The following is a 15,248-nucleotide window of genomic DNA, read 5'->3' on the forward strand; positions in this document are numbered from 1 at the left end:
TTGTTGTTGTAGTTTATTGATTTTGAGACAGAGAAAACATGAGCTGGGGAGGGGCAGAGAGAGAGGGAGGGAGAGAGAGAATCCCAAATAAGCTCCACCCTGTGAGCACGGAACTGGATGTGGGGCTGGAACCCATGAACTGTGGGATCATGACCTGAGGCAAGCTGTAGTCAGACGCTTAACCGACTGAGCCATCCAGGAGTTCCTTTTTAATCAGCAACACACGTTGGCTTAAATAGAGTAACTGAACAAAAAGTTTACGCATTCGTGATTCTCTTAGCCAGGGAAAATTCACAAGCTTTGAGTCATTACTTAATTTGAATGTTCAGGGGTGTCTGGGTGGCTCAGTTGGTTAAGCATTGGACTCTTGATTTAGGCTCAGGTCATGATCTCACAGTTTGTGTGTTTGAGCCCCACATCAGGCTCTGTGCTGGCTTCATGGAGGCTGCCTGTGATCCTCTCTTCCTCTCTCTCTCTGCCCCTCCCCTGCTTGTGCTCTCTCTCTCTTTCAAAGTAAATAAATAAACTTAAAAAAAAAATAAATTGAATGTTCAAATGCCACAGCTGGGCAGTAATAAGCCTACGTTTGATTCCCCCATCCCCCCGCTCATAAACTCTAAAACAGGAACTCTTTAACCTGACATTTACCTTTTCCAATATTATCTCTTATCACTATTTCTATTTTAAGTTAGACATTTTCACTTTACTCAGACATTCCTTCCACTGTCACATCTCTACATATTTTCTCCATCTGTCCCTTTACCTCTGAAGTGTATCATTTCTGTTCTACCCTATTTCGGTCACTTAAAAATCCTTTCCGAATTTCAAGACCTAGCTACCATTTACTTACATGCAAGATAGTGCTATCTAGCAGTCTTCCACTAGGCTTTGGGCTAAAAGCTTTCTGTATGTTATCTGACTTCACACTTAACCTGATCCTACAAGGTAAGTGTTATGATGTTCATTTTACACTATAGAAAAGTACAAGGTAGGCATCGTTGCTCCCATTATACAGATTAGACTCAGAACAAGAGACTTTGCCCAGGTGTTCACAGTTAATGGGCACCAAAGCAAGGGTCATTACAGATGGTGCTGGATACCTGCTATCTCCTCTGTCAAAAGTTGATGGTATAGTGTTGGCAAATGTTAGTTACTGAGCACCTGCCGAGATCCCCAAATGAATGAAACATACTCCTGTCCTTGAGGAGTCACAGTTCTTTGGTCCTCCAAGGAGAAGGGATATTTTCCTCCTAATAAGGCTAGATCTATAATCTTTTGGAGACATTTATCACATTTGAAATTTATTCTTTGTTTTAAAACATTTTTTTATTTTTTAAATAAATTCTACACAACACGTGGGGCTCGAACTTATGACTCTGAGATCAAGAGTCACATGCTGTATTGACTGAGCCAGCGAGGTGCCCCAAATTTACTCTTAATTTATATCTTATTTTCAATTCACAAAGTGGTTATTTCCTTGTCTTTCCATCTAAAATAATATACATAACTTGCACACTATAATAAACAACTGAACCATTACGTTTTAGTTGCTGGCTCTCTCTGCTTCAAACAAAACATTCTGAGAACAAATCATCACCGAATTGGATGGAATAGAAAATTCTCACATGTATGTATAGAATTGTACCTAACAATGTGTGTTGAAGAAAAGCCTCCCGTGCCAGTCAAAAATCTGAAATCTACCTTGACATTTCTAGTTATAAAATTTATTACAGTGAAGATCCCATAGAATCTAAGGAAAGGTTTCAGATATGATGAATTAGAGTAAAATCTTCTCCATCCTGTCCTATATGTAATAGTAAATCTGCTTAAAATCAGTTTGGGGAAAAAAATCTTACCTTATTTAGGACATTAATCATATCTTGTTTATGTAGATACCATACTTATGATGCCTCAGTGAGGCAAACTGAGTATACTTTTTACCATTTTCATTGTACTGACAAGAAAACTCAAGTTGAGAGAGGTTAAGAAACTTTCCCAAGGTCACATACATATGTCAGCAAGACAGTAGAACTAGGAGCCAGGCTCTCTGATACAGTTTGCACAGGAATACAGGCTTTTGTCAGACTCTTTACAGGACCTTGGATTCAAACTAATGTATTCTCCGTTGGTCCAGGCAGAACGTCTCTAATGCTTCAAGATTTTGTGGCTGATCTTACAAAGTGTTTTGTATCAGGAACAAGATTTTTTTGCAGTCATTGCTTACAATTTCCTAAATAACTATTTGGTGTCAGGGAGATATTGATAGGGAATTTGAAAGCAGCACCATATCATTGTAATACAATTAGCCTTGAAGGTTATTGCTCGATTTTCATACATGTCGTTGATCAAGTTCATTTTGAGGTCAAACTAGGGCTTTATCCTTTTTCTTTCTTCCTTCCTTTCTTCCTTCCTTTCTTTCTTTCTTTCTTTCTTTCTTTCTTTCTTTCTTTCTTTCTTTCTCTTTGTTTTGCTTTTTTTCTTTTAAGAGACAGAGAGTATGTGAGAGGTAGAGGGAGAGAGAGAATCTTAAGCAGACTCTGCCCAGTGCAGAGCAGACAGGGGGCTCCTATCTCACAACTCTGAGTTCATGACCTGAGCCAAAAGGTCATGACCTGAGCCAAAGGTTATTATTTTAGATGTTTAACTGACTGGGCCACTCAGGCACCTCACCTTTCTTTGTTTTAACAGTGTTGTTCAGTGGAGTGCCTGGGTGGCTCAGTCGGTTGAGCGTCCGACTTCGGCTCAGGTCATGATCTCACGGTTCGGTTCGTGAGTTTGAGCCCTGCGTCGGGCTCTGTGCTGACAGCTCGGGGCCTGGAGCCTGCTTCGGATTCTGTGTCTCCCTCCCTCTCTGCTCCTCCCCTGCTCACACTCTGTCTCTCTCTCAAAAATAAAGATTAAAAAAAAATCTTTTTTAAGTGCTGTTCAGTAGAACTTTCTGTGACGATAGAACCATTCTGTATCTGTACTGTTCAGTATGGTGGCCCCTAGCCACATGGAGCTATTGACAGTGCTTGAAATGTGTCTAGTGCATCTTAAAAACTGATCTTTCAATTTAGTTTTAATTAATTTAATTTTAAATTGTCACATGCGGCCAAGGGCTCCTGTATCGGGCAGCACATATTTAGAAGATTATCCTCATTGGAGCTGAACTGTTTCAGAAAGGTGGGGATTTGAGTAGATAGTAAAAAGCCTCCCAACTAATTTTTTTTCTAGTTTTCCCCTATATCCTCCATTTTCTGGTGTTTCATTTTACTTTTTTTATTATAACATTTCCTTTAACTTTTCTTCAGGTGTTATTGAAATACATTTACTACAAATCATATAATAGAGAGCACAGTTTTCTATAAAGTAGGCACTCAGTTGGTTGGATATAGTATTATCTTTAGACTCTTGCCCAGACCACTTATCTTCACAGGGACAAGGCATCAGAGGGACCACGGTCAAGTGCCTGTGAGTAAATCCTAGAATCCACTATTTTTCCAAGAAGTCTTGGTTCCTCTTATTAGAGACTGCATTAGAAACCAAGGTCCGAGTGCTATGTGTTTTTACTACTGGGACCGAGCAAGGGAATATAAGAGTGTTTACTTATCCATGTAGGTACACATGTCTATAAATATTTCAATATGTAACCATCTGTATCTTTATTAAGATGAACACCAGATCCTACTGGTGACTCCAGCTCTAGTCCATTACAACATGGGTCATTCTAGCCTTTTTTTTCTCGTTTACACTTTCCCAACAGTGAGAAACCTGACACTTTACCATAGCCATTCACTTAATTGTTCAATTCCTGTATACATGTAGAGTGGGGCCAGAATTGTTATCCTATAGCTCCAGGGAAAACTACTTTATAACCTACAGTGCAATGCCTTTGTATAGTTACCTGCTTTTTAGTCTTACTGACTGAACTCATTTCCAAAATTACTTAGGTCAGTTCCTTTGTCCCTCCCCCTCCTCAGCGAGGTTGTTTCATACATTTGTAATACAATTAGATTGTTTTGTAACATTGTGCATTTCATCCTGGGATCTCATGACCTGTTAAACGATTTTTTTTTTGAATGTTTATTTATATTTGAGAGACTGCAAGCAGGGGAGGGGCAGAGAGAGGGCGACAGAGGATCAAAGTGGGCTCTGTGCTGACAGCAGGGAGCCTGATGTGTGGGGCTTGAACTCATGAACTGTGTGATCATGACCAGAACCAAAGCTGGCTCAACCAGGTGCCTCTCCCCTACAGTGATTTAAAAAAAAACATTTGCATACATTAAAAAATATTCACATACATTAAGGTTCAATTTTTGTAATGTGAAAGTCTATGGGTTTTAACAAATGCAGAGTGTCCTGTATCCACCCTTACAGTATGAAACAGTGGTTTCACTGCCCTAAATACCCACCTTGTGTTTTACCTATTGAACATTCTTTTTCCATAAACATGACAACCACTGAGCATTTTATCATCTCTATTTACATTTTTACCTTTTCCAGAATATCATATAATTGGAATCATATTCTCTGGCTTTTTCAGACTAACTTTTTTCACTTAATAATACGCACTTAAGATTCATCCATGTTTTTTGTGTTTCATTTTTGTGTGTGTGGTTTGACAGCTCATTTCATTTTATCACTGAATAATATTCCATCATACAGATGTACCCCCGTGTGTTTATCTATTCATCTATTGAAGGACATCTTGTTTGCTTCCAGAGTTTGGTGATGATGAGTACATCTGCTATAGACATTTACGCAAAGGTTTTTGTGTGGGTGTAAGTTTTCTAACCAGTTTGATAAATACCTAAGAGTGCGACCCTTGAATTGAATGGCAAGACAATGTTTGGCTTGGGAAGAAAATGCCAAACCGTCTTCCAAAGTAGCTGTATCCTTTTTGCATTCCCACCAGCAATGAATGAGAGTTCCTGTGGCTGTCATAACCAGCAACTGATATTGTCAGCTTAAAAAAAAAAAAAAAAAACTGTAGTCATTTTAACAGGTGTATCAGGTGTATTTTTTCATTGCTGTTTTAGTTTGCAATTTCCTAATGACAAATGATGTTTAGCATCTTTTAATATGCTTATTTGCCATCCAGAGATCTTCTTTGGTGAGATATCTGTTCAGATCTTTTACTCATGTAATTGGATTGTTTGCTTTCTTGCTGTTGAGGTGTGAGGTCTTTGTATATTTTGGGTTGGAATCTTTTACCAGATATATTTTGCAAATATTTTATCCCAGCTGGAGCTTATCTTTTGATTTTCTTCATAGTGTCTTTTGCAGAAAAGAGCCTTTAATTGTTTTTAATTTTCTATTAAAAATGTTTTCTTGTTTGTTTGTTTATTTATTTATTTATTTATTTAGAGAAAGAAAGAGAGACAGCATGAGCAAGGGAGGGGCAGAGAGAGAGGGAAAGAAAGAATCCTAAGCAGGCTCCATACTGTTGGTGCTGAGCCTGACGGTGGACTCGATCTCACAAACCTTGAGATCATGACCTGAGCCAAAATCAAGAGTCAGATGCTTAACCAACTGAGCCACCCATGTGCCCCAGAAGTCTTTAATTTTAAGAAAGTCCAGTTTATAATTTTTTTCTTTTCTGGATTATGCTTTTGCTGTTGCGTATAAAAACTGATCACCACACCCAAAATTATATAAACTTTCTCCTATTTTTTTGTAGAAATATTATAGCTTGAATTTTACATTTAGGTCTAGGTTTCATTTTGAGTTAATTTTCATGAACGGTATAAAATCTATGTACAATTTCTTTTTTGTATACGGATGTCCAATGGTTCCAGCACATTTGTGGAAGAGACAATCTTTTCCCCATTGAATTTCCTTTGCTTCTTTGGCAAATATCAGTTGTTCATATTTGTGCATGTTTTTTTTTTTTTTTTTTCTTTCTGGACTGTATATTATATTCCATTGGTCTATGTTTCTATTTTTCTCTATTTAGTATCATGCTGCTTTGATTATGGTAACTTTATAGCAAGTAATGAGATCACTTAGTGTGAGTCACCCAACATTGTCTTCACTATTGTGTTAGCTGTTTTGGTTTTTTGCTTTTTCATATAAATTTTAGAACCAGCTTACTGACATCTACAATATAGCTTGCTGGGATGTTGATTGAGATTTTGTTACATTTATAGGTCAGAGTGATGTGGGGCTGCTGAGTGAACAGTCAATAAAGAATGTTCCTGAGACATTTTTGGTGCAAAAAGATGTTTTGATTAAACTACAGGGGCAGGACTCATGGGCAGAAAAAGCTGCACTGTGATCTTGGGCAGTGATTGTTTATATACTTTTAAGTTGGGGGGTGGTAGAGATAAAGGAAGTCTCTAAAGAGATTTTCCTATATTAAAGAACACTTACAGGATCCTGGAGGTCTGGCTCGCATTAAGCTAAGGTGGCCTTTGCCTCTAGCAAATCATTAAGGTAGCTAGTGAGTTCCTTGAGAAATAGCCGAGCTCTGCCTCAGGTATTTATCAGTGGGCTGCAAGTTGTAAGGAAATTTAATTGTGTCTACATTTCCTTTGCCTTTGTTCTCCAGATCAAGAGTCTTCTCATTTCCTCCCTCCCTGACTGGATTGAATTTTGTACCCTCCCCACATTCATATGTTAAAGTTCTACCCCTAGTGTCTCAGAATGTGACTCTATTTTAAGACAGCTCCTTTACAGTGGTAATTGAGCTAAAATGAGGTCCTTAGAATTGGCGTTAATGCAATGTGACTGGTGTCCTTACAAAAGGGAATATTTGAAGTCACACGCCATGTGAAGATGAAGGCACAGATGTAGGTGATGCTTTTACAAGCTAAGGAATGCCAAGCATTGCCAGCAAACCACCAGAAGGGGAACCGGAAACAAGGAACAGATTCACTGGCAGCTCCCAGAAAGAACCAGTTCTGACAACAACTTGAGCTTGAACCTTTACCCTCCAGAACTGGGACAATACATTTTTGCTGCTAGATCACTTAATTCGGGGTGCTTTGTTATGGCAGCCCTAGCAAACGAATGCACTCCCGTCCCTATGACATTGCTGTCATCCTTTCACTTACTCATAACTTATTTATTTATCCGTAACCTAATGTATTGTTATTTTTCTTTTAAGAATAAGAAAAAGTTAAAAAGTTATCTTCTCTTCACTTATTCTTTCTCTGACACTCTTCCTTGCTTTATGTCTGTGAGGAGTAAGCCCTCTGACCCAGATAAAGGAGGGACACAGAGCCTGGGAGCGCAGTGAAGTCAGGCTGTAGTCAAGGTTCTGGCAAAAGCGGGTGTCTGATGGACAGGCACACTCAGGGTGGTTACGGCAGACAATTTATCTCCTAGCGTGCAAATCCCTCCCCCGATTCCTCATTGGCTGAATGCTACAGAGGCTACAGCCTTACCCAGAAGTCGCCGATGCTCACGTAAGGCCAAAAATATTCTGATTGGATCAAACGAACATTTCCGGGGGTGAGGTAGAGGCTTTCGGTCCCTCCTTTGTTCTTTGGCGCATGCTCATTGCAAAGCTTGGGATAATAAGCCTGAGAAACAGCGAGGGGAAGGAGAACCAGGAAGTGAAGTGTCCAAGGGCTTGGGACTCCATTGTGAGGAGCAGTTTCATATCTGTTTCCAATAAGCTGTAAACCTACTGTTAGCTAGGCAACACAGCTTTTCTTTGTTTTTTAAATTTTTAAAGGTTTATTTAGTTTTGAGAGAGAGTGTGTGTGCAAACGCGCACCTGCAGAAGAGGGGCAGAGGACGGGCAGAGAGGGGGAGACAGAGGTTCTAAACGGGCTTCACGCTGTGGGACAGCAGAGAGCCCAATGTAGGGACTGAACTCAGGAACAGTGAGATCATGACCTGAGCTGAAGTTGGAAGCTTCAACGGACTGAACCACCCAGGCGCCCTTGGTATGTCTGAAAATGAATCATCTCCCTTACTTCTCACAATGTAATCCAAGTTTCTGATCTATATCATGTTCTTTCTCTCTATAATAACTCCTTTTTAACATGTCTTGCAGGGCAAGTCTGCTAGCAACAAATTCTTTCAGCTGTTATTTGCCTGAGAAATTCTTTATTTCCCTTTAATGCTTAGAAAATAATTTTGCTGGATTTAGAGTTCTAGACTGGTGTTTTTTTGTTTTTTTTTTTTAAGTTTATTTATTTATTTGAGAGAGATGGACACAGCATGAGCAGGGTTGGGGCAGAGAGAGAATCTGAAGCAGGCTCTGTGCTCTCAGCACAGCCTCCCGGATGGGGGGCTCGAAGTCAGGAACTGTGAGATCATGACCTGAGCCAAAACCAAGAGTCGGACGCTTAACCAACTGAACTACCCAAGCGCCCCTAGGCTGGTGTTCTTTTTCTCTCTTTCAACACTTGAAACGTATCAGTCCACTTATTTCCTGTTTTCTTGGTTTCAGACAAGACTTGCCTTGTAATTCTTATTTTTGTTCCTCTATTGTTGACAGTTTTTTTCCTCTAACTTCTTTCGAGATTTTTCTCCTTGTCTTTGGTTTTCTGTTGTTGAATATGACATACCTAGGTGTATATTATATATATTTCTTTATTTTTGGTATTCTGTTTGGTATGCTTTGGCCTTCCTGGATCTGTGGTTTCATGTATATCATTATTTTCAGAACATTGTCAGTGATTATTATTTCAGGTACTTTTACTTCATTCTGTTGTTCCTTCTGGTCTTCCGATTACATTATGTTGCATCTTTTAAAACTATCCCAGGGGCGCTTGGGTGGCTCAGCTCAGTTGGTTCAGCTTAGGGCTCTTGGTTTTGGTTCAGGTCATGATCTCGAGGTTTTGTGAGTTACAACCCCACGTCGTCTCTGTGCTCACAGCATGGAGTCTGCTTGGGATTTCCTCTCCTTTGCCCCTCCTTCACTCCCGCTGTCTCTGTCCCTCTCAAAATAAATAAATAAAAACTTAAAAAAAAAAAAAACTATCCCCAAATTCTTGGATGCTTTATTCTGTTTTTCTTTTTTGTTTCTAGCCTTTGCATTTCAGTTTGGGAATTTAAGCTTACTTATTCTTTCCTTGGCTGTGTCCAGCCTACTGAGGACCCCATCAAAGCATTCTTTATTTCTGTTACAGTGTTTTGGACTTCTAGTATTTCATTTTTATACGTTCATAAAGTTTCCATCGCTCTCCTTACAGTACCAATGCAAGTTGGTCACTTTCTCTGTGGGAGTCCTTAACACAGTAATGAAAGCTGTCTCAACTTCCTTGCTTGATAATCCTAACATCTGTATGATACAGGAGTTTAGTTCTCTTGTTTACTTTGTGTCTTCAGATTGTGTTTCTGCTTGCCTTTTAGCACGACTCGTGATGTTTTTGTTGAATAGCCCAACATAAAATAATAAGAACCGTCAGGTCACGGGAACTGAGGTGAAGAAACTTTAGCGTGAGAATTGTTGTGAATCTGCCTGGTAGTTGCCCTAGTTGGAGAAGGCAGAGGTTTCACGTTTATTCTGCCACCTCTTGCGTTGCCTTCAGGCATCCTTAAGTACTTGTCCTTAGAGTCTGTGTCTTGTGGTTGTTTCAGTTGTAACCCACTGTTTTCACGCTGGAGCCCTGCTGGTGTGGAGACAAGGTCCTTGAAGGAGAGAAGCTTTCTACAATCTTGTGATTAAACTTCAGTCTTCAGTCAGCCTGCCTCCCTACACTCACCCCCATAGGTGATACCACAAGGCTGTAGGGCGCTGAAGGGGGGAAAATGTCCTTCTCCCAGGTGGGATACGGCTCTAGCAAAAGCTTTTCATCCTAGACAATAGATACTTTACTTCTCCTCACACTCTTCCAGTGCTAGGAGAGTATCTTCCATCATTCTTCACTGTGGAGATCGAACCATTGAAAGTGTAGGGGTTCCCTAAGATGGCAACCCCCAGGAGTTTCCCACCGGCATGCTAGTCCACACTCAGCCTCCAGCAATTTGTCAGAATTGCTAGTGAAGTGCTCCTATCTGTGTATGACTCCAGTGTTCTGTGCCAGGTAAGCCGGTCTCCACTACGACTTCCTCTTGCTTCCCTTGGCCCTCCAGGGTTTGAGGTAGCATTTTGCCCTGTAACCTCCAGTCTCTGATGGCTCCGAGAAAAGTCATTGCCTGTCACGCTGTTTAGCTTTTTCTTATTTCAAAGATGAAAGTCTCGACTTCCAAGTTCTTCCCACTGGAAACTGACTGGAAAGCCCAATGTTGTGTATTCGAAACATTTCCTTGAAATGAAGATGAAATAAGAGTGCCTGGGTGGCTCAGGTGGTTTAAGCGCCCAGCTCTTGACCTTGGCTCAGGTCATCTCACGGTTCATGGGATCAAGCCCCACATTGGGCTCTGAGCTGACAGGGCAGAGTCTGCTTGGGATTCTCTATCCCTCTCTCTCTCTCTCTTTCTCTGCCCCTCCCTTGTTCACTCTTTTTGTCTGTCTCTCTCTCAAAATAAATAAATAAAAATTTAAAATTAAGGTGGGGGGCGCCTGGGTGGCTCAGTCGGTTGAGCATCTGACTTCAGCTCAGGTCATGATCTCGTGGTCCATGAGTTTGAGCCCTGCGTCGGGCTCCGTGCTGACAGCTCAGAGCCTGGAGCTTGCCTCGGATTCTGTCTCCCCTCTCTCCGCCCCTCCCCCGCTCATGCTCTGTCTCTCTCTGTCTCAAAAATAAACATTAAAAAAACTAAAATAAAATAAAATTAAGATGAAATAAATACATAGAGATTAATAAAGAAAACCAGGGAAGCATGGGGTGAGCATGGCAAGTTCAAGGAACTTCGGGTAGCTCTGTATATATCATTGTGTATGTGTGAGGAGACTATGTATAAAATGATGAAGCTGGAGGGGTGGATAGGTGTCAGAAGGTGAAAGTTCTATGCAAAATGTGTCATAGGTCTTATTTTCGAAACTTTCTCAGTGTTTAATATAGTGCTTAGTAAATAGAAGATGCTTAGTACATGTTTATCGAGTAAAGAAAGAACAAAGGCAGGAAAATATAATTGAAAAGTCATAATTAAAATTAAGGGCAGAATGACACGTCACACTTCCGTTGAAGAGTATGAAGACATTAATTCTAGAAGTCTAACCAATAGCCAGCTTGTAAACATACTTAAATATATAAAACACCCTTTTTATTTTTAAGGGTTTCAAACGTTGAGGCAGCTTTGCACGTAGATGGTGACTTTTTACCTTCAGATAATATTTGTGGCCTTCTCTTGCTGCTTCTCATATGAAAAAGCAATTATTCTTTGGATGATGTCTCTGAAATTAACACTGACACACACATTTTTGGGGGGCAGTTCAGTATTCTGGTTGCTTTTCCCTGTGTTTCCCCGGGGACTATAGTTTCTCTGGGTTTCCCAGAGCCACTGGACAGGAAGCTTCTTCTGCCACATGTTTTCTTATCTAACTTTAAGAAGACAGCAGTTCACGACCTTTATAGGTCTAAATATTTGGCCTGTGGGAATTTTTCGGGTTTTCTAAATAAAGGCTACCTATAGCTATGAGATATTAGACTGCAGGAGAGCGTGCAGGTATTTTGGCTAATTGACATCATGGATGAGGGGAGTGAGACAGAATTTTGGAAGATCGTTCCTGTTTTAGACCACTAGGTACTGGGAGAAGTGACATTTACTTCCGGGGCTGCAGTTTTTTCTCTGTGTATCACTTCTCAAGTTTTGAGGGCTGATTATTTTTGATTTCATGAACTATAAATAGTAGCAGTGTTACCCTGAGTTTTACGCTCCTGTGCTTGATTATACCAATATGGGATGTTCCAATGCATGGTTTCCTATAGAACTTCTTAGGATAGTCGTCTTATAGTAAATGAGACAGGGGAGGATTCCCCAGAGAGGGCAGAGGAAATTATCGCAGAGAAGCTGGTGGATCCCGTGACGAGTACGTGCATTTTCTTCAGCAGGTTCGCTTACCAGGTTATACCGAGCAGATGAATCCAGCAAATCATTCCCAGGTGACAGGCTTTGTCCTCCTGGGGCTCTCTCAGGTATGGGGGCTTCGGTTCCTCTTCTTTATTATCTTCTCTGCTGTGTATCTTATGACCGTAGCTGGAAATCTCCTTATTGTGGCCATAGTGACCTGTGACTCACGCCTCCACACAACCATGTACTTTCTCTTAGGCAACCTTTCTTTCCTAGACCTTTGCTACTCTTCCATCACAGCACCTAGGATGCTGTTTGACTTGCTCTCAGACAACCCCATCATTTCCTTCGGCAGCTGCCTGACTCAGCTCTTCTTCTTCCACTTCATTGGAGGCATCAAGATCTTCCTGCTGACAGTGATGGCATATGACCGCTATGTTGCCATCTCCCAGCCATTGCGCTACATGCTTGTGATGAACCGGGCAGTCTGTGGGCTCCTCATGGTAGCCTCCTGGGTGGGGGGCTTCATCCACTCCATTGTGCAGATTGGACTGACTATCCAGCTGCCATTCTGTGGGCCCGACAAGCTGGACAACTTTTACTGTGACGTGCCTCAGCTGATCAAATTAGCCTGCACGGATACCTTTGTCTTAGAGCTTCTGATGGTGTCTAACAATGGCCTGGTGACTTTGATGTGTTTTCTGGTGCTCCTGGGATCCTACACGGCACTGCTAGTCATGCTCCGAGGCCACTCATGGGAGGGCCGGAGCAAAGCCCTATCCACTTGTGCCTCTCACATTGCTGTGGTGACCTTAATTTTTGTGCCTTGTGTCTACATCTATGCGAGGCCATTTCGGACATTCCCTATGGACAAGGCGGTCTCTGTTCTGTACACAATGGTCACTCCCATGCTGAATCCTGCCATCTATACCCTGAGAAACAAGGAAGTGATCGTGGCCATAAAGAAACTGTGGAGGAGGCAGAAAGACCTTCTGGGCCCCCTGGAGCACTAACCCCCCCCCCCCCCCCCCCCCCCCCCGCCCTCCAGATTAGCAGAAGCAGAGACCTGAGAATCTGAGAGCTGTTTCTCTGGGGCAGCCTGCTGAAGAAGACCTACAGAGTAGCTAAAACCACTTGTCTACTCTATTACTTACCTGGACTATGACTTACTTCTGCGCTGTTCTCAACCTCAGTCGAGTTCTGGTGACCTGAACTTTTAACACAGCTAGAAAATGGAATGAGTACCCTAGAACTTCTCCCAAGTGCCTCCTAGAGAAAAAGTCTCAGCTGCTATGCAGGCTTGATGTTTGGGTCAGATGGCACTTGCTCCTATGATGCTGTTGGCCCTGTTGAGAAAGTTCCAGCTGAAGTAGGCATGAAGGTCGTACATCTGGTGTTTCTTTTCTGACATTTCTTCTAGGACACAAAATATATCCGAGGAGCTCAAAACAGTTATTTTTTAACAAGTTTTTATTTATTTATTTTGAGAGAGAGAGAGAGAGAAACAGAGAGAGAGAATGCATAAGCAGGGGAGGGCCAAGAGAGAGGGAGAGAGAACCCCACTGCCAGTTGTAAAGTCATAACTAGCACATCTGTCTCCAAATCCATGCAATAGCTTCCTACTCGATCCTCTAAAATCCACTTTGTTTCCCTCTAATCTGTTGTCCCCACAGCAGCCAATTGATTTTTTAAAATATGATTTGATCACTTCCTTGCTTAAAACCCTTCAAAGGCTTTACATTGCCTTATGAAGGAAGAAAGATCCCCATAAACCTTATAGATAAGGTCCTATCTGAACGGACCTCAGCCCACCTCTCCTTCTCCAGTCCTCATGTGCATTTGTTTCTCTTATTCCCTCATCTGACTGTGGGTCCTTGCAAATACTACTCGTTCTCTCCGGAATGCTGCTCCCCTACTTTCTTCCTGGATAATTGCTGCTCAGTCTGAGGCCTCAGTATAGAGCTCATTTCCTCGGAGGTATGTTCCCTGGTCTTTAATCCAGATTAATTTTCCTTACTAGTCCCTCTAACGAAACTCGGCTCTTTTCTCAAAAGCATTTGTCATAAATTGCAACTACATAGTAATGTGTGTATTTAGGTTTTCTTGTTTGTTTGTCTGTATGTTTTTTTTTTTTTTTTTTTTTGCCAGCCATGCCAACTACACTATAAATTGTATAAAAGTGAGGGCCTTGTCTATCTTGTTTACTACTACATACTCAAGGTCTAGCGTTGCAGACTCTGAGTCTGGAGTTCTCTCTTGTCCAGCAAGAAAGTGGATGCAGAATTGAATACGAGAGAGGCTAATGTCTGGGAAGAGACAAGAACCCTGAGTAAAGATCCTTGCTCCGTATTTATTAGGATCAGAAGGCTTATAAATGTGATACACGTGCAGAAAGAGACAGTAAAACAGTGGCCATTAACTCATGTGTGTGAGAGAAAGGGGGTTTCGAAGGTACGCAGTGTTAGGGGTTAGGGTAAATATAAATCAAAGTCCTGGCGCTGAGCAGGTGGCTGTTTACTGCAGGCACCAGGCACCAGGTCTGTTTATCTTAACTTTTCTAGGGGCTAAGACAGATAGAGCATGCTATCTCAGGGTTAAAAAGGCATTTTTCTTGCTAATTAGCTCTGGGCGTGTTGGCCCTGTAGCGGCTTTCCACTCTATGCTTGTTTTACTTAATGATAAATCCTGGGCGTTTTCACCCTGCTGTGGCGGCTTTCTGCCTCTACCTGTTCTTGGACGATTTTGTCCTGTGGAAGCGGCTTTCTGCTCTATGCTTTGTTCTACGCTGGGTGCTTTCACCCTGTGGTGGCTTTCCGCCCTGAGTCTTGTTAACCCATTGGTGCAAGCTCAGGAAGCTCTTTTTATTTATTTCTCTATTTATTTTATTAAAACATTTTTTTAATGTTTTTATTTATTTTTGAGACAGAGACAGAGCATGAGCAAGGGAGGGGCAGAGAGAGAGAGAGAGGGAGACACAGAATTTGAAGCAGGCTCCAGGCTCTGAGCTGTCAGCACAGAGCCTGACGCGGGGCTCGAACTCACGGACTGTGAGATGATGACCTGAGCCGAAGTCGGACGCCCAACCGACTGAGCCACCCAGGCGCCCCATGGAAGCTCTTAAACTTATTCCCCACAGTCTAGCTCCACAGCCTAGATTCAAGAGCAGCAACGGAGGGGCCTTGATGCAGCACCTGGGAAGCATATACTCTCAGGTTTGTGCACAGCCTGACCCTGTACTTGCACAACCACGTGGGTGTGTGTCTCTTTAAAATTTGTGCCCTAAACATCTCCCTTGGCCCTAGACATCACCCTAGTTCCATCCCTGCCTAGCTCAGTGCCTTAATCCTACTGGGTATTTAATGATATTTCTTAAATAAGTGATTGGATGATTGGCTTTGTGTTTAGAGTCTATC

At 41.7% G+C, this 15,248-nt stretch overlaps 1 protein-coding gene across 2 annotated transcripts; it reads left to right on the forward strand.

The window, feature by feature from the left end:
- Positions 1-11,903: 11,903 nt before the first annotated feature.
- On the forward strand, positions 11,904-14,820 carry LOC102961805 (olfactory receptor 4D5). Of its 2 annotated transcripts, XM_042958046.1 has the most exons (2): positions 11,904-12,805; positions 14,802-14,820. In XM_042958046.1, exons 1-2 carry the CDS (start codon positions 11,904-11,906, stop codon positions 14,818-14,820), a joined length of 921 nt encoding a protein of 306 aa, XP_042813980.1. The 2 variants fall into 2 exon arrangements, with proteins under 2 accessions (XP_042813980.1, XP_015394392.2); XM_015538906.2 differs by lacking the exon at positions 14,802-14,820 and having other exon boundaries at positions 11,904-12,848.
- The last annotated feature ends 428 nt before the right edge of the window (positions 14,821-15,248 follow it).

The sequence above is a fragment of the Panthera tigris genome, chromosome D1 (assembly GCF_018350195.1).
Source record: "Panthera tigris isolate Pti1 chromosome D1, P.tigris_Pti1_mat1.1, whole genome shotgun sequence".
Lineage (NCBI taxonomy): Eukaryota > Metazoa > Chordata > Mammalia > Carnivora > Felidae > Panthera > Panthera tigris.